The sequence below is a fragment of the Orbicella franksi genome, chromosome 4, assembly GCF_964199315.1.
Source record: "Orbicella franksi chromosome 4, jaOrbFran1.1, whole genome shotgun sequence".
Taxonomy (NCBI): domain Eukaryota; kingdom Metazoa; phylum Cnidaria; class Anthozoa; order Scleractinia; family Merulinidae; genus Orbicella; species Orbicella franksi.
In genome coordinates this window covers 11517372-11537065 of record NC_138148.1, presented here as the reverse complement: position 1 = coordinate 11537065, position 19694 = coordinate 11517372, and the positions used below count along the sequence as shown (strand labels likewise).

The 19694-nt window shown below is 38.8% G+C and overlaps 5 protein-coding genes and 1 pseudogene across 5 annotated transcripts in view; 4 read left to right on the top strand and 2 right to left on the bottom strand.

Moving 5' to 3' along the window:
- The window catches only part of LOC145484669 (uncharacterized), a 335301-nt gene that overhangs the window by 114305 nt on the left and 201302 nt on the right, over window positions 1-19694 (top strand). The gene's annotated exons all lie outside the window — the stretch shown is intronic.
- Window positions 442-2170, top strand: LOC145485304 (uncharacterized). The gene has a single exon (XM_081463989.1). The coding sequence runs from the start codon at window positions 660-662 to the stop codon at window positions 1830-1832; it is 1173 nt and encodes a 390-aa protein (XP_081320115.1). The 5' UTR covers window positions 442-659; the 3' UTR covers window positions 1833-2170.
- On the bottom strand, window positions 2682-6779 carry LOC145485508 (zinc phosphodiesterase ELAC protein 1-like). The gene is made up of 5 exons (XM_081464171.1): window positions 6773-6779; window positions 6105-6162; window positions 5566-5600; window positions 4498-4992; window positions 2682-3838 (listed from the first exon to the last, which is right to left on the bottom strand). Exons 1-5 carry the CDS (start codon window positions 6777-6779, stop codon window positions 3621-3623), a joined length of 813 nt encoding a protein of 270 aa, XP_081320297.1. The 3' UTR covers window positions 2682-3620.
- LOC145485366 (uncharacterized) lies at window positions 6801-8992 on the top strand (annotated as a pseudogene).
- On the top strand, window positions 13551-15627 carry LOC145483378 (uncharacterized). Its single transcript, XM_081461882.1, has one exon. It carries the CDS (start codon window positions 13585-13587, stop codon window positions 14755-14757), a length of 1173 nt encoding a protein of 390 aa, XP_081318008.1. The 5' UTR covers window positions 13551-13584; the 3' UTR covers window positions 14758-15627.
- LOC145483379 (zinc phosphodiesterase ELAC protein 1-like) lies at window positions 16419-19675 on the bottom strand. The gene is made up of 3 exons (XM_081461883.1): window positions 19212-19675; window positions 17453-17947; window positions 16419-16793 (listed from the first exon to the last, which is right to left on the bottom strand). The coding sequence occupies exons 1-3, from the start codon at window positions 19582-19584 to the stop codon at window positions 16576-16578; spliced, it is 1086 nt and encodes a 361-aa protein (XP_081318009.1). The 5' UTR covers window positions 19585-19675; the 3' UTR covers window positions 16419-16575.

Below are 19694 nucleotides of genomic sequence, written 5' to 3'. Positions count from 1 at the left end.
TTGCAGTAATCTTGGCTGATGTACGTTTGCCTAGCCGTCTAATGCAAAATCCCTGGGGCCTGTGTCATGGTCACAGCGACCCTGTTGTGCCTTAGCCGGCACTAAGTTTGGCCGGCCTTTGCCGCCATATTGAGTCCTTACCTGTATCCCAGGCCACCTTGCGAGATCTTCGGAGAACAATAGATAACCATGACGTAACCCAGGGGTTTTCCCCGCGTTACTTTGCTCATCAAATCAAATTTATTTTTAACGTTGATTTAGTCTTTGATGATTTGCAAAACTGTAATATTACCTTAGTCTTTTATTTGAAAAACTGTAACATTAATACATTTTCCTTTCCCAAGAAGCACCATATGTTCGAACCCAAACAGTGAGAAGGGGAAAATCTAATCTTGCTTCAAGAAGTATATAATTTATTCCCAAAAATGCTCTCAACGCGTGATCGAAAGTGAAAGGGCAACGTGCCAAAGCCTATTTGTGTCAAGTCATCAAGCACAGGAAAGGAGAATATCGTGTTTGAACAGCTCATGTTTTATCAGACGAGTGCAAAATTCTCCCAAGGCACGTTTGCATGGGGAGCCGATCGAAGGGGCTTCCCCCAACGAGTTCTATAAAATAAGACAAATAGCCTTTGCAAGGAAAACACGGTAACTTCAAGAATGGCGGTAGTCGCATCTGACGCTGAGATATTAAAGGCTAAACAATACAGAAAAGTCGCGACTTTACTCCAAAATGTTGGAAACAAAGTGGAGGATTCGTATTTGAGATCGGAGTTGGACGGCCGAATAAATGGCGAAGTCGTGTCAAAGACGGTGCAAGCTTGGCATCGAGATCTTCATCGCAACCTCAAAAATGTCTCAACACCGCCGAAAGTGAGCAAATCCAAGTTTCTCGACGCTAGAAAGCTTTTTGGAGTCAACTTTGAGAACAAAGTGACTTTGCGAAATCCTGGTCACCTGGGAGCATACGAAGAAATCGTGCTTCTTCAGTTTGATCCCAATTTCATGTCGACCAAAGTTGTCTGTCGTCACCCTTCCTGCAACAACATAAATCCCGCAGAGGTGAAAAGTGGCAAACGAGATCTGTACCTCTGCCCGCATCATCAGCAAGTGTTGAAGAATAGCATTTCCGATGCCTTGGCGAAGAAAAGCGTTGAAATCTCCACCAGCGCAGAGAAGCCCGAACCAGGCCACTTTGCCGGATACACGTCACTGATCAGCCTGCTAGAGGGGGCCTATCACGATGCGAAAAAATTCCAGACCCTTCAGGGGAAATCCATGACGGTTCAAGAGGCGATCTTGAATGTCAGGAACTTCTTGATGATAACTAGCACCGTGCTGAACCCTGATGAGGACAACTTGGGAATTGCACTCCCTCCTGTTGTTCAAATCTTCCGGCTTATCTTGGAGAATCCTGCTACTGTTGAGCTTCTGGGAGCTGGCCTTATCTACGTTCTTCAAGAAGTCATAGAGATGATACTCTTTGCCTTTGGAGTCATTTACACATGGGTCTCGCTCACCCTCAGAACCCCAGGTGCCCAGATAGGAGCTGGGGTGGGTGGATGCATTGGTGCCATCGCTTTTGTCTTGGGTCCCTGGAGTGGGGCTGCTGGTGTTGCTGTAGGAGGGACATTGGGAGGTCTCATTGGAAATGGCATTTACAACCTGAGGGGGGAACAAAGACGGCAAGAAATAGATCAATTCAGAGAGCACTGGAGAAATGCAGGTGGAGCTGGACCAAATGGGCAGCAGCCAAATAACCAGTATCCTGTGTATTATTTCAATGGAGATGCCTTGGGCAGATTGGATCTCCATCCATTTGCAGTTATATGATTGAATAGTAATTTAATTACTATTACTAACATTGGTGGCAAAATATAAAGCTAGCCCAAACTTTACTTTCAGAATTATCAATGATTTGTTCATGAGTCATATAAGAGGCAGCACTTCCTAAAAATAATGCCTTAGAGTAATCTATACTCACTAATACCCAATAAAAATGTGCACTGCCCATAACATTTTAAAAGTTATTTTTCATTTTGTAAATACTGAGTATTCTATACACAACAGCAGCAGCATTCCTTCTAGGGGCTCATTGTGACATTGTGACATGTTCTACTTAAACTGAATATGCAAATATGACACTATGATGTAGCTAAAGGTCTTGGCTGCATATTAAATTTTATTTCTTTTTAAGTGATTCCTCAATCACATAAGATTATGATTTTAAGCATGTTCATGACTGATGAACAAAATCAGACAAGGATTGAAGCTGGTCGAGTTAGCTAGTTTATTGGCACATCTCAGTTCATTCTGCCAGCCTCACACTTTCAGTCAATCAAATTTTGTTTGTAATGTCCATAATAATCTTAGAAGTAAGTTTTGACTCTTCAAAATTGCTCTGGTAAAATATTGCTATTAATTTCATTGTGAAATTTTAATGCTGCATTTTGTGATTAACAAATATATCACACTTAATTAAAAGTAAATCAATCTATATTTTTGTTAGCCCTTTGCGATGTTTTTTAAATGCACTATGTCTCCACAAGCAGTGTTTATATCAGGGAGTTGAACTCCTCCCTGGAGTACAGACTGTTGCAATGTTTTCCTGCCCCATTTCCTGTATTCTCATTTCCAGAGCATGATTGACAAGTCACATAGTTATTGCAAAAAGGAGTATATCTTCTTTTTTTGGGTAAAAATCAAATCAAATCAAAACAAAACAAAACAAAACAAAACAAAACAAAACAAAACAAAACAAAACAAAACAAAACAAAACAAAACAAAACAAAACAAAACAAAACAAAACAAAACAAAAACTAGGTCTGACATGCCTTCCCTAGTGGTTTCACTTCACTATCACCCCACAAGAGGTACCAATTCTTTCTGACGAGTCATTTTAATTTGTCATATTTTTCAAGATACTAGAATAACTGAACTGCTCGCCATTTCAGATTTGAAAACATTAAGACATGCCAAGTGACGAGTTTGAGCCCCAAGAAGGTGCCATGATCACAACCACCTCATCTTCATAGGGGGGCACCATCCCCATCTCCCTCCCTGGGGAGCTTCCCTCTCCCTATTCTCCTAAAGGTTGGCACACACTAGGGGAAATGCATAAGGACACAAAGTGTGGACAAGTCCCTTAGTGTGTATGCATAGCATGCATGCTGTGGAGACAGTATGCAAGCTGGTGCACATGAAACAGATACAGGGTCACTTCTATGTTGTTGCACAGACAGTTTCTAGAGTGGTTCACATGATTCAACACTGAGAATTGAGGTCATTTTGTCCCTGCTTCATGGTGCACGAATTCAACCCATCTGAATTTCATGCATGTCGTAGGAACAAAATTTTGTTGCTGCAACAGAACTACTGGCATGTCAAATGAGGTAAACTGTCAATGCAGCATGTCCCCACTTCATGTCACCACTCACAATATGTTCAAGGGGAGTACAGCTTCATTGAGGTCTGCATGAGTCTGCTACAATAATTATAATGGCCCTTTAACAATGAGACTGAAAAAAAAGATCAACCTGGTTTGAAACATTTTAAACCAATATACCTTTATTAAACCACAACATACATGTATGCATTTTCTTATCCCAAGATCCATTATCATTAGTGTTTGAGGGGAAGTTTGATGACCAGAAAATCTTCAGCAACAATTACACTGTCTGATTTAAACGCTATTTCTGCTTGCCTAAGAAGCTTTTCTATGCTAACACAGTCACCAGTCTTGGTTGCTGTTTTGTCACCAAAACCCATATATCTCTGGCTAAAATGCGTAAGAACAAGCTTCTTGGCTTGGACTTTTGCTGCAAAGTACCCAGCCATTTCTGTGGGATAAGAACAAACACAAGTGCAAGCATGAATGCGATAATTGAGAACAGCTAAAATGTTAGAGAACCTAAACTAAATAAATAACAATATTTATTATATGTGACACATGGTGTATCATAAAACATTTACAATAGTCTTTATATATTAATGTTATTGATTTATTGATTTATCACATCTTTGGTGTTTTTCTACTGGAGTTAAAGATCACTATTTAATTAATTTTCATTCATTTTTCCTTCAATTTGATGATAGTTTTGATTTGTAATGTCTTATTACAATGTCAGTATCGTTACCTTGACAATCAAAAATTACTTAATGAGGTGTTATTTCTTTATTTGCAGTGGATGAATTCAACCCATTTGTTAAGGCTGTTATTAAGCAGCATGCTTCCTCTGACCATCTTTGCATTTTCTCTTAAGACTTAGTGGAAAAAAAAATTAATCATTGACAAATGGCAACGATATGACAAATCTATTTGTACCATAACAACAGAGTTGTGATTGTATCAAATGCTTATTTAAAACATTTTAATTTACTACTTTTTCACAAACAATACAGAGTACCTTTTACTTACACTAGAACTCTGCCTTCAAATATTGATATTGAATTAAATCTTGAAGAGCGCCATTAGTGATAAATAAATTGATTAAAATACCTGGAGTTGAATGACCATGATCTATGCATGTTTCGATCAGTTCATTTTCAAGAGTAGCTTCATGAACAACTATATCTGCATCAGAAGCCAAGTCCATAATCCTTGATGAGTCACATGTATCCCCAAGTATAACAACTTTACGGCCAGGACGCGGTGGTCCCAGGACATCTGCAGGCATCACCAGGCTGCCATCAGGAGCTGTGACTGTTTCTCCGTTCTTGATCTTTCCATACAGAGGCCCTGGAGAAATACCTCTCAGTTTTAAAAGATCAGGATCCAGTTTTCCTGGCAACTGTTGCTCCTGTATTACATAACCAAAACATGTAACACGGTGCTTTAGGGGTGCTGCAAACACAGTTAAATTTCCTTCTTGACAAACTTGCCATTTGCCATTATCACCTTCATAAATTGTCCTCCCAGAAGTCTCATTTGGGTGCAGATTATCTGATGCAGAGAGGGCGTGTGTCCATTCCACACTGCTGTCTTGAGCAAAACCTGCATAAAAGATTTTCTCTCAGTACAGTCAGTACAGCAGAGACCTTGTCAATGGGGTCTGGTTTTTGCAACATGAAGACACTAAGTAATGAGTAATTTACTATATCCCTCGGCTAGGAAGCAAATCCATTTCTAATAAGTTGATTATGTTAATCTGTGGCAGAGATTTCTGTTTTAGATTTGCCATAGAGAAATGTCTATGAAGCCTGGCAAACATCACAGGGCTGGAGCAAACAAAGATGCCGAGACTTATAATGGAAGGTCCACGACCATGCACAATCTTTTGTTTTGCATTCATAGAACACAGAACTTTGTTGGGTTTCACAACCATTTCCCTCTATTAACTATGGATTAGCCTGACAATTAGCTCTGCTTGGCTTCACTGGGAAGGTCCCTTTTGCAACTGGTTAGGGCTTATATCATCATGCATGTATGAAATTGGCCAATTTAACATAATTATTATAGACTATTTTATGTGAGGAACTGATATCCTCACCCTTCCTAAACCTTGCACTACCACTTAAGGCTTGAATTCCTTTACTTATACAGCAGCTAAGTTCTGGAATGCTTTACCTGACAGACTATGAGCTATTTCTTGTCTCAATGACCTAATTAAAGCAAATTATTCGACAACAAAAATTAATTGGCTAATTGTAACTTCTTCTACGTTAATATTTTAATCAATATACATAGTGTTACTTTAGTTTGACTTTCATTTTCTTGGAGATACTAGCCTATTTTAGGCTGCTCTGAGATAGAATAAAGTATCATGGATATACTGTATGTGTGTAACATTGAACAAGTGCTAAAATCAGAAGTGCCCCCCACCTCCCCCACTCCATTAATGTCCACACAGTGTTTTCTGCACCAAAAGAGATATCCACTGGAATATGCTAGTCTGATGTGACTGCTGCCCCAAATGCTTTTTTTCATGTTGTGCTTACTGTTTTCTTTCATCAATTACAAGGGAAGGCAAATCAATAGCCACGATGTTTATTATCTTGTATCATTCACAAATAAAGTAAACCATGTTATATTCCTTGAAGCCTTTTTTTACATATTGGCCCAGATACAAGGGTACTACCATCTTGCTACAATTTGACTCATCTTACCCCTCTACCTGAATGTTTAGTGGATTAATTGGGCATTTGTTGAAATCCCTTCCTACACCTGTAAATGTATTTAAATACAAATAAAGTATCCAAAATACTGATATAGAGGAAACCTTATGGCCTCAGATGAGCCACTAAACTCCTTCTGACAAGCTTCACCATGACGACACCATGACCAGCAGCCCTGCAATGACATCATTTCCTTAAGGATTAACAAATAATAAGGAGGGACTGAAAACTATTCTGTTGTCTTGGCCACACAGTTATTTCTGTACATGTCTAGGTGATTCAATCTTCACATAATGATCGTGTTTGTGTTTGTGACTATGAACAAAATCAGACTACATACATTGAAGTGCATGTGGGACGAGCTTGATTTCTGCCAGCTTGACATCATCAAGTTCAAGCTGTCCATCAATTGTAGACTAATTGTGTCTGAAATGCCATCCATGATAATTATTGTGTAAATGCATAGATGTTAGTATTCTCAGGCAAATGAATATTTCATTGTGACATTTTACGTTTGCAGTTGACAATTGATTAAAGAAAATTTACTGCAATCAATCAATCAATCTTGAGCCCAATTTAACTTCTCTACTAAAATAGAGCTTGGCTATAATCTATTTTCTAATTTATTGCTTTATTGTGTTAATTTGATCATTACTGACCGTCCATTGTGACAAATGGTCACCTACGCAGATGCTGTACGGTCTCTTTGTGCTCACATGTAAACACTCCTCCCCTACAAACCGTCATAGGAGCGGGAAGATCACTTTTCCTGACAAGCATGACAGAGCATCTGCCTAAATTAAAACACCAAGATCACTTAGTGTGTATTTACTTTATATACGATATATTCTTACAGTTTCAGACTACTGAGAGCCAGCTTTCCAGTGACTGAGACACACCAATGTCTTGATTGTTCTGGGTTCGATACCGATCCTGTGCTTTTAAGGCTGACATTTCCCTTTGTCCAACGAAAACATCCAAGTGTTTACTTTAACCCGTCATATCAAACCTATCAAATTTATTTCCAACGTTATTTGTAACGATAAAATACATTTCTCCTACGTTTCCCTATTCTGTAGAAATACCATAGTGTTGAATTCAAAACAGTGCAAATCAGCAAATCTAAACTTGCTTCGAGAAATCTAATGTATTTTCAAACGTCCAGATTTATTAAAGGCACTCCAACCAAAACGCCTTTCTTTGGGCGATCGAAAGTGAAAGTAAACATGGGCCGAGTCGTGGGGTTTTTCCCTACTTCTGTTCCAAAACAATGTATTGCAAGGCAAACAGGCTTTAATACTTTCACGTTCGGTCGCCCTGTCTGAAAGGTAGAGGAAACGAGTGGTGTCCAATTTATTCAGGAATGGAAGTAATAGTATATGGCGCTAAAGGGAAATCAAAAGCCAAAAACAAACGATCCAGACAACTCGATGTTGGAGACAACTTAGAGTATTTGAGAACGGAGTTAGACAGCCTAACTTCTCTCCTTCCTCTCGACGAGTCTGAAGAACCTGACGAGAATTTGAGAGCTGAGTTAGACCGCCTTCCTTCTCCAGTTTCTCTCCTTCTCCGCCAGCAACCTCAAGAGCCTAAGGAGCTTGAAGAGCCCGAAGAGGCTGAAGACCGTGAAGAGGCTGCAGAGCACGAAGAACCAAAAGAGCCCCAAGAGGCTGAAGACATTGAAGAGTCAAAAGAGCCTGCTCCCAGGCTGAATGTCCTCATAAACGGCGAAGTATCGAAATCGAAGACGGTGCAAGTTTGGCATCGAGATCTTCTTCACAATCTCGGAATCGTCTCAACGCCGCCGAAGGTGACCAACTCCATGTTCTACGATGCTAGAAAGCTTTTTGGCGTCAACTTTGACAACCAAGTGACTTTGCGAAATCCTGGTTACATAGGGGGGTACGAAGATATCGTGCTTCTTCAGTTTGATCCCAACTTCATGTCGACCGAAGTTGTCTGTCGTCGCCCTTCCTGCAGCAACGTAAATCCCGCAGCCGCGAAAAGTGGCAAACGAGATCTGTACCTCTGCCCGCATCATCAGCAAGTGTTGAGAAATAGCATTTTCGATGCCTTGGCGGAGAAAAGCGTTGAAATCTCCACCAGTGCAGAGAAGCCAGAACCAGGCCACTTTGCTGGATACACGTCACTGATCAGCCTGCTAGAGGGGGCCTTTCACGACGCGAAGAAATTCAAGACTCCTCAGGGAAATTCCCCGATGGTCCAAGAAGCTATCTTGAATGTCAGGAACTTCTTGATCATAACCAGCACCGTGCTGAACCCTGATGAGGACAACCTGGGTATAGCACTGCCTCCTGTTGTTGAAATATTGAAACTTATTTTGGAGAATCCTGACGCTATTGAGCGTCTGGTAGCTAGCCTTCAAGATGTTATAAAGATGATACTCTCCGCCTTTGAGGTCACTTACACATGGGTGTCCCTCGCCCTCAGAAGCCCAGGTGCCCAGATAGTAGCTGGTGTGTGTGGATTCTTTGGTGCCTTTGCTTTTGCCTCTTTGGGTCCCTGGAGTTGGCTGGCTAGTGCTGTTGTAGGAGCGACCTTGGGAGGTCTCATTGGAGATGGCATTTACAACCTGAGGGAGGAACAAAGATGGCAAGAAAAAGATGGATTGGGGCCAAACAGGCAACCACACAATCAGTATCCTGCATACTATTTCAGTGGAGATGCCAAGGGAGGGTTTACGTTGGATCTGCGTTTTAATTTCAGCCATATGAAGAACAAAAAATGTTACTATAATGGCTAGCAAAACTTGCACCGTACCATTACTCAAGGATCTTCACTGGCTGCCAGTTGAACAACATATTATTTTTAACATTTTTCTTCTTTAATACTTTCATGTGCACTATAATTAAATTCATTATTAAATTAAGGATTTAATTAAGCATTAAGTAAATTTAGCACCTGCCTGCATAGTTTTGATCTACTACACACTCAGATACACATCTGGAAGGCCATTGTCTACATTCTGCATGTCTCATTTATGTGTCCCCAGGACTAAGCAATAGTGATATGAAGATTTGCCTTTTTTTTGGAACAGGTTACCACAGGCATGGTACTGTATGTATTAAAAGAAACTAATACTGTGAGTTCTTTTAAAACTAATCTTAACTGTTTTTTTCTACATAACATGTGTAGTCTTAGTTTTATTAGTTAGTATAGTTAGTTTTTTTATTTTTTTATTTTACACATTTTGCTAAACTCGTTATTTCTTACCTTTGTATTTGTATTACTAGTTTTAGCAGTTGAACTAAGCTTTAACACTTTGTAAAGCCCCTTAGAGTGCTAAATTAAGGCACGACATGAATATGTTATTATTGTGGTTATTATAAAGCTTAAACCCAAAATTCTTTTACGGGATTAACTTTTAACTCATTAACTCTTTCACTTCCGTGGGAGAATTTACCGCATATTGTGTCATATATGTGTAAAACAGTAATTATATAGAGACCCAAAATCCACACATAATTCTCATATAAGTTTGAAAGGTACTGTTTGTGGAGTGCCAAACCTCGTTCCCAGGCAGCGACCCTGGGAAGGAGGTTGCCATAAATCATACTAAGTAACAGTCATAGGGAATTAAGTCACAGTTTGAACTAAGAAGCATTCAAAAGGAAGAAAACGATAAACGTTGAAAAATTTTGTTCTCCTGCTTTAGTTGGGGTATACCCTTGTAAACTATAATTATTAATAGCAAACTCGCAGTAGCATATTTAAATTTGTTAGTTAACTCAATAGGATATTATACCTTGTCAACTTGTTTTGTAAATATTCATTTAAGATTTTGTACAAGTTTATTGTTAGCCTAGTGATAGATTACATAATCCTACTGCCACTTTTCGCATAGATTTTGTTACCTATTGTTCTATCTTCTTTTATAAGTGACTCTCATATTTAGGAAAACTGGGCACAAGTGCAAAATGGATGACTTGACAGGGTATGGGGTGGAACTGAGATGAATTAAGAGCTCACTTTGCTTGCCTCCCTACCCCCACCCCATCGTGCTTTTGCACTCATGCTCACTTTGCTCACATTATTATTCACATGCGTTGAAATATAGAGAGGCTGTGAACAGTCTAACTGTAACTGAGAATGAAAAATAAAAACCAAACTGCTTTGAAATTTTCATACCACAACATATGCATTTTATAATTATTGGCCCAAGATCCAGTATCATTTAAGTTTCAGGAGAATGTGAACAACCATAAAATCTTCAGCAGCAATTACACTGTCTGATTTAAAAGCTTTTTCTGCTTGTCTGAGGAGTTTTTCTATGCTAACACAGTCTCCAGTCTTGATTGCTACATTTTCACCAACTCCCTTATATCTCTGGCTAAAATGTGTAAGAGCAAGCACCTTGGCATTGACTTTTGCTGCAAAGTACCCAGCCATTTCTGTAGGATAAAAACAAACAAATTCAAGAGCAAACTTAAATGAGGTAATTGAAGGAAACTCTTTTATGTTTGAGAACCTAAACTTGGTATATATTTAAGAAGAAGATAGGTTCTATCCTCTTTTTCTCATGGAATATTTCTTCAGTTTGATGGTAGTTTTGATCTGTTCATTGCAAAAAATGGCTGTTGTTTTAAATGGGTCTTGAACTATATTGGAGTTGAGAAACTCCATGTCCACACTTTGACAATTGAAATCTTTGACTTGCACAGTTGTTCTAATGCAATTTGATTTGCAAAATAGTTTTAATGGAAGTCATCAGGATTCAGAAGGCTATCAAAAATGCATCACTAAGTAATCAAAAAAATTAATCTGGTTTTTTGCTGTAAATAATAGAGTTACGATTGTATCAAATGTATTAACATAATGTAATATTCTAGACACTGAAGACAAAAAAACTATATTGTATCTTGTTTTCATTAGTTTCATCGCAATATGCAAACCAATTATTGTTTCTTGTGTGTTACTTTCTTACACCCTATTTTATATCGCCTTCACAGTTTTTGTTAGAAATTGTATACCTTTAATTAAGCCTTTGATTCAATTGTTTCAAATTTGCCTGAGATCGGTAAACATATATCTTTTTGTATCATTTCTTACTTTGTGTAACATAATCATTAAACCAAAGCCTCAAATGACAGCTCATGGTCTCCACATTGTTCCAGTTCAATACAGTAGTCTGAGGAAAATTTGCCCGTTCTGGTCGGTTCTTTCTTTGTCAAAATTTTGCCACAGAGACCATTTCCATGCAAACAGATATAAGCTGTCTATGTTTTGTTTTCCAAAGCAGGTAAATTCGAAACAAGAATGGTCCGAGTGCCGTACAATAAAGTACTTAGTAAATCAACCTAGCTGGCTTGAACTGTACTGCGAAATATTGGCATTCAGTCATTTTTGTACAAGCCTCGCTGCTTTAGGTCCATACTACCACAACCTTGGGTCAATATTCCCAACTATGGCCCTTGTGCTTGGTTAGTACGAGGTTAATAATTACTTCAAAACATTTACTTAGCCACATTTAAAGCATGCCAGCAATGAAAACAAAAGTTTTTACGTAAATTTATTTAAGTACTTTAGGCCCAGTTCAGACATCATGCTTGTGCCGTGCTGAACTAAATTAAACTTTGGTCTGTACCACAGCAGAAAAACAACTCTGATTCAGACGTCATGCCAGAGTCAAACCAAATTCAGGATTTATTGAATGCCTCGTAACAGTTCTCCTCCTAACTTCCTGTGGGAACATAATTTCACCAAAACACGGTAATATAATTTGTGAATTTTGTTTGGCACGACAGATGCACTATGTTTGAATCGCTGCCATACCAGAGTCGTGTAGCACAGCAGAGCTTGTCAAACTTAATTCAAAGGTTTGATTCAGACACTGTGCTTCTGCTGCGCTTTTGTTGTACTTTATTCCTGAATTTAGTTTGGCACAGCAGAGGCACAACATCTGAACTGGGCCTTAGTCCTGAGAATTATTGTATTTTATTACTCTAGAATTAAAATATCTTTATATTGATCTTCATGGTGTGGTACCATTACAGGGGTATAAATACCAGGAGGGAGGGGTTACAGCCCAAACAACTACTTTCATGTAAGATTGTGTTCATTTCATTTTTTTTTTTTTTTGCAGGACTGGTGTGGAAAAAAGAAGGGGGGGGGGGAGGGGGCAATAGTTCCTCCCTGTTTGTTTGTTTGTTTTTTGAGTAAGCTGTGCCCATTAGTGATACTGATATTTTTTCAAGGGAGTGGTAGAGTTTGATTGTTCTTTTGTGATACTTTTTCGAGCTTGTTCAGGTTACTGGGATATGTCTTCTTCCATAGCTAGCCCATGGCTTTACGTATAAGTTTAAATTGTATTAGTAGAAGTTATGGCTGTGAAATTGTACACTGGAGTTTAATAATAGCTACCTATAATAATGTATATTCAGACGTCCTAACTTATCTCGACGAGATTATACTTAATCTATTTTATTTTATCTTTTACTAACTTATAATTTTTACTGTATATATACATATTGCAATTATTTATTACGTGCTTTTATTATGTTATTTTCAACTCCTAGTATAGTTCCACTGTTTCAGGAGGATACTTATTAAAGATTAAAGACCTGATGAATATAGGGACTACTTTAGACAGCAAAATTAGTATTCATAGTTCTTTTAAAAGTGTAATTCCTGTTATCTTTCGATCGATTTATAAACAAAAACATATGATGAGCTCCTACATTAAACGGATCACAACCTTTCCGTAAAGGAAGCACATAACAATATTAATACAGTATCCCCTTACACGTAAAGCTTGAGGTCCTTGAGAGGTTTCTTGTTTCTTAGGCAACAAGTTGCAATAATCTTGGCTGATGTACGTTTGCCTAGCCGTCTAATGCAAAATCCCTGGGGCCTGTGTCATGGTCACAGCGACCCTGTTGTGCCTTAGCCGGCACTAAGTTTGGCCGGCCTTTGCCGCCATATTGAGTCCTTACCTGTATCCCAGGCCACCTTGCGAGATCTTCGGAGAACAATAGATAACAATGACGTAACCCAGGGGTTTTCCCCGCGTTACTTTGCTCATCAAATCAAATTTATTTTTAACGTTGATTTAGTCTTTGATGATTTGCAAAACTGTAATATTACCTTAGTCTTTTATTTGAAAAACTGTAACATTAATACATTTTCCTTTCCCAAGAAGCACCATTTGTTCGAACCCAAACAGTGAGAAGGGGAAAATCTAATCTTGCTTCAAGAAGTAAATAATTTATTCCCAAAAATGCTCTCAACGCGTGATCGAAAGTGAAAGGGCAACGTGCCAAAGCCTATTTGTGCCAAGTCATCAAGCACAGGAAAGGATAATATCGTGTTTGAAGAGCTCATGTTTTATCAGACGAGTGCAAAATTCTCCCAAGGCACGTTTGCATGGGGAGCCGATTGAAGGGGCTTCCCCCAACGAGTTCTATAAAATAAGACAAATAGCCTTTGCAAGGAAAACACGGTAACTTCAAGAATGGCGGTAGTCGCATCTGACGCTGAGATATCAAAGGCTAAACAATACAGAAAAGTCGCGACTTTACTCCAAAATGTTGGAAACAAAATGGAGGATTCGTATTTGAGATCGGAGTTGGACGGCCGAATAAATGGCGAAGTCGTGTCAAAGGCGGTGCAAGCTTGGCATCGAGATCTTCATCGCAACCTCAAAAATGTCTCAACACCGCCGAAAGTGAGCAAATCCAAGTTTCTCGACGCTAGAAAGCTTTTTGGAGTCAACTTTGAGAACAAAGTGACTTTGCGAAATCCTGGTCACCTGGGAGCATACGAAGAAATCGTGCTTCTTCAGTTTGATCCCAACTTCATGTCGACCAAAGTTGTCTGTCGTCACCCTTCCTGCAACAACATAAATCCCGCAGAGGTGAAAAGTGGCAAACGAGATCTGTACCTCTGCCCGCATCATCAGCAAGTGTTGAGGAATAGCATTTCCAATTCCTTGGCGAAGAAAAGCGTTGAAATCTCCACCAGCGCAGAGAAGCCCGAACCAGGCCACTTTGCCGGATACACGTCCCTGATCAGCCTGCTAGAGGGGGCCTATCACGATGCGAAAAAATTCCAGACCCTTCAGGGGAAATCCATGACGGTTCAAGAGGCGATCTTGAATGTCAGGAACTTCTTGATCATAACTAGCACCGTGCTGAACCCTGATGAGGACAACTTGGGAATTGCACTCCCTCCTGTTGTTCAAATCTTCCGGCTTATCTTGGAGAATCCTGCAACTGTTGAGCTTCTGGGAGCTGGCCTTATCTACGTTCTTCAAGAAGTCATAGAGATGATACTCTTTGCCTTTGGAGTCATTTACACATGGGTCTCACTCACCCTCAGAACCCCAGGTGCCCAGATAGGAGCTGGGGTGGGTGGATGCATTGGTGCCATCGCTTTTGTCTTGGGTCCCTGGAGTGGGGCTGCTGGTGTTGCTGTAGGAGGGACATTGGGAGGTCTCATTGGAAATGGCATTTACAACCTGAGGGGGGAACAAAGACGGCAAGAAATAGATCGATTCAGAGAGCACTGGAGAAATGCAGGTGGAGCTGGACCAAATGGGCAGCAGCCAAATAACCAGTATCCTGTGTATTATTTCAATGGAGATGCCTTGGGCGGATTGGATCTCCATCCATTTGCAGTTATATGATTGAATAGTAATTTAATTACTATTACTAACATTGGTGGCAAAATATAAAGCTAGCCCAAACTTTACTTTCAGAATTATCAATGATTTGTTCATGAGTCATATAAGAGGCAGCACTTCCTAAAAATAATGCCTTAGAGTAATCTATACTCACTAATATCCAATAAAAATGTGCACTGCCCATAACATTTTAAAAGTTATTTTTCATTTTGTAAATACTGAGTATTCTATACACAACAGCAGCAGCATTCCTTCTAGGGACTCATTGTGACATTGTGACATGTTCTACTTAAACTGAATATGCAAATATGACACTATGATGTAGCTAAAGGTCTTGGCTGCATATTTATTTCTTTTTAAATGATTCCTCAATCACATAAGATTATGATTTTAAACACGTTCATGACTGATGAACAAAATCAGACAAGGATTGAAGCTGGTCGAGTTAGCTAGTTTATTGGCACATCTCAGTTCATTCTGCCAGCCTCACACTTTCAGTCAATCAAATTTTGTTTGTAATGTCCATAATAATCTTAGAAGTAAGTTTTGACTTTTCAAAATTGCTCTGGTAAAATATTGCTATTAATTTCATTGTGAAATTTTAATGCTGCATTTTGTGATTAACAAATATATCACACTTAATTAAAAGTAAATCAATCTATATTTTTGTTAGCCCTTTGTGATGTTTTTAAATGCAATATGTCTCCACAAGCAGTGTTTATATCAGGGAGTTGAACTCCTCCCTGGAGTACAGACTGTTGCAATGTTTTCCTGCCCCATTTCCTGTATTCTCATTTCCAGAGCATGATTGACAAGTCACATAGTTATTGCAAAAAGGAGTATATCTTCTTTTTTTGGGTACAAAACAAAACAAAACAAAACAAAACAAAACAAAACAAAACAAAACAAAACAAAACAAAACAAAACAAAACAAAACAAAACAAAACAAAACAAAACAAAACAAAACAAAACAAAACAAAACAAAACAAAAAACAAAACAAAACAAAACAAAACAAAAACTAGGTTTGACATGCCTTCCCTAGTGGTTTCACTTCACTATCACCCCACAAGAGGTACCAATTCTTTCTGACGAGTCATTTTAATTTGTCACATTTTTCAAGATACTAGAATAACTGAACTGCTCCCCATTTCAGATTTGAAAACATTAAGACATGCCAAGTGACGAGTTTGAGCCCCAAGAAGGTGCCATGATCACACCCACCTCATCTTCATAGGGGGGTACCATCCCCATCTCCCTCCCTGGGGAGCTTCCCTCTCCCTATTCTCCTAAAGGTTGGCACACACTAGGAGAAATGCATAAGGACACAAAGTGTGGACAAGTCCCTTAGTGTGTATGCATAGCATGCATGCTGTGGAGACAGTATGCAAGCTGGTGCACATGAAACAGATACTGGGTCACTTCTATGTTGTTGTACAGACAGTTTCTAGAGTGGTTCACATGATTCAACACTGAGAATTGAGGTCATTTTGTCCCTGCTTCATGGTGCACGAATTCAACCCATCTGAATTTCATGCATGTCGTAGGAACAAAATTTTGTTCCTGCAACAGAACTACTGGCATGTCAAATGAGGTAAACTGTCAGTGCAGCATGTCCCCACTTCATGTCACCACTCACAATATCTTCAAGGGGAGTACAGCTTCATTGAGGTCTGCATGAGTCTGCTACAATAATTATAATGGCCCTTTAACAATGAGACTGAAAAAAAAGATCAACCTGGTTTGAAACATTTTAAACCAATATACCTTTATTAAACCACAACATACATGTATGCATTTTCTTATCCCAAGATCCATTATCATTAGTGTTTGAGGGGAAGTTTGATGACCAGAAAATCTTCAGCAGCAATTACACTGTCTGATTTAAATGCTATTTCTGCTTGCCTAACAAGCTTTTCTATGCTAACACAGTCACCAGTCTTGGTTGCTCTTTTGTCACCAAAACCCATATATCTCTGGCTAAAATGCGTAAGAACAAGCTTCTTGGCTTGGACTTTTGCTGCAAAGTACCCAGCCATTTCTGTGGGATAAGAACAAACACAAGTGCAAGCATGAATGCAATAATTGAGAACAGCTAAAATGTTAGAGAACCTAAACTAAATAAATAACAATATTTATTATATGTGACACATGGTGTATCATAAAACATTTACAATAGTCTTTATATATTAATGTTATTGATTTATTGATTTATCACATCTTTGGTGTTTTTCTACTGGAGTTAAAGATCACTATTTAATTAATTTTCATTCATTTTTCCTTCAATTTGATGATAGTTTTGATTTGTAATGTCTTATTACAATGTCAGTATCGTTACCTTGACAATCAAAAATTACTTAATGAGGTTTTATTTCTTTATTTGCAGTGAATGAATTCAACCCATTTGTTAAGGCTGTTATTAAGCAGCATGCTTCCTCTGACCATCTTTGCATTTTCTCTTAAGACTTAGTGGAAAAAAAAATTAATCATTGACAAATGGCAACGATATGACAAATCTATTTGTACCATAACAATAGAGTTGTGATTGTATCAAATGCTTATTTAAAACATTTTAATTTACTATTTTTTCACAAACAATACAGAGTACCTTTTACTTACACTAGAACTCTGCCTTCAAATATTGATATTGAATTAAATCTTGAAGAGCGCCATTAGTGATAAATAAATTGATTAAAATACCTGGAGTTGAATGACCATGATCTATGCATGTTTCGATCAGTTCATTTTCAAGAGTAGCTTCATGAACAACTATATCTGCATCAGAAGCCACGTCCATAATCCTTGATGAGTCACATGTATCCCCAAGTATAACAACTTTACGGCCAGGACGCGGTGGTCCCAGGACATCTGCAGGCATCACCAGGCTGCCATCAGGAGCTGTGACTGTTTCTCCGTTCTTGATCTTTCCATAAAGAGGCCCTGGAGAAATACCTCTCAGTTTTAAAAGATCAGGATCCAGTTTTCCTGGCAACTGTTGCTCCTGTATTACATAACCAAAACATGTAACACGGTGCTTTAGGGGTGCTGCAAACACAGTTAAATTTCCTTCTTGACAAACTTGCCATTTGCCATTATCACCTTCATAAATTGTCCTCCCAGAAGTCTCATTTGGGTGCAGATTATCTGATGCAGAGAGGGCGTGTGTCCATTCCACACTGCTGTCTTGAGCAAAACCTGCATAAAAGATTTTCTCTCAGTACAGTCAGTACAGCAGAGACCTTGTCAATGGAGTCTGGTTTTTGCAACATGAAGACACTAAGTAATGAGTAATTTACTATATCCCTCGGCTAGGAAGCAAATCCATTTCTAATAAGTTGATTATGTTAATCTGTGGCAGAGATTTCTGTTTTAGATTTGCCATAGAGAAATGTCTATGAAGCCTGGCAAACATCACAGGGCTGGAGCAAACAAAGATGCCGAGACTTATAATGGAAGGTCCACGACCATGCACAATCTTTTGTTTTGCATTCATAGAACACAGAACTTTGTTGGGTTTCACAACCATTTCCCTCTATTAACTATGGATTAGCCTGACAATTAGCTCTGCTTGGCTTCACTGGGAAGGTCCCTTTTGCAACTGGTTAGGGCTTATATCATCATGCATGTATGAAATTGGCCAATTTAACATAATTATTATAGACTATTTTATGTGAGGAACTGATATCCTCACCCTTCCTAAACCTTGCACTACCACTTAAGGCTTGAATTCCTTTACTTATACAGCAGCTAAGTTCTGGAATGCTTTACCTGACAGACTATGAGCTATTTCTTGTCTCAATGACCTAATTAAAGCAAATTATTCGACAACAAAAATTAATTGGCTAATTGTAACTTCTTCTACGTTAATATTTTATTCACTATACATAGTGTTACTTTAGTTTGACTTTCATTTTCTTGGAGATACTAGCCTATTTTAGGCTGCTCTGAGATAGAATAAAGTATCATGGATATACTGTATGTGTGTAACATTGAACAAGTGCTAAAATCAGAAGTGCCCCCCACCTCCCCCACTCCATTAATGTCCACACAGTATTTTCTGCACCAAAAGAGATATCCACTGGAATATGCTAGTCTGATGTGACTGCTGCCCCAAATGCTTTTTTTCATGTTGTGCTTACTGTTTTCTTTCATCAATTACAAGGGAAGGCAAATCAATGGCCACGATGTTTATTATCTTGTATCATTCACAAATAAAGTAAACCATGTTATATTCCTTGAAGCCTTTTTTTACATATTGGCCCAGATACAAGGGTACTACCATCTTGCTACAATTTGACTCATCTTACCCCTCTACCTGAATGTTTAGTGGATTAATTGGGCATTTGTTGAAATCCCTTCCTACACCTGTAAATGTATTTAAATACAAATAAAGTATCCAAAATACTGATATAGAGGAAACCTTATGGCCTCAGATGAGCCACTAAACTTAAAAATTCACCTGAAGTAACACAGTGAAGCTCGTTCACTGAGTAGCTAAAGCCAAGCAATGATTGTGACAACCCCAAAGACACTCTGATGAACTTTCTCAAGCCAACAGGCCCATAGATTTCAATGGGCTCCCTATTTTCAGCACAGTTGATTCCCATAGTGCAAAGTAGACCAGGCAAACCGAAGAGATGATCCCCATGAAGGTGCGTGATGAAAATCTTGTTAATTCTTGTTGGTTTAATGGAACTCTTCATCAATTGAATTTGAGTCCCTTCGCCACAGTCAAACATCCAACAGCCAGTATCGTGCCGAAGAATTGTGCACGATGCTCCCCTGTGGGGAGATGGATAGCAAGAGCCTGTCCCAAGAAAGTGAAGTTCCATATGCAACCATAAACTCTAATCATAAAGTCGAGTCATTCTTTCCACAAATTGTCCATTTTCCGTCAGGCGTTCTTTGAGATCGGTTCAGGCTCTCACGGTAAAAGCACCCA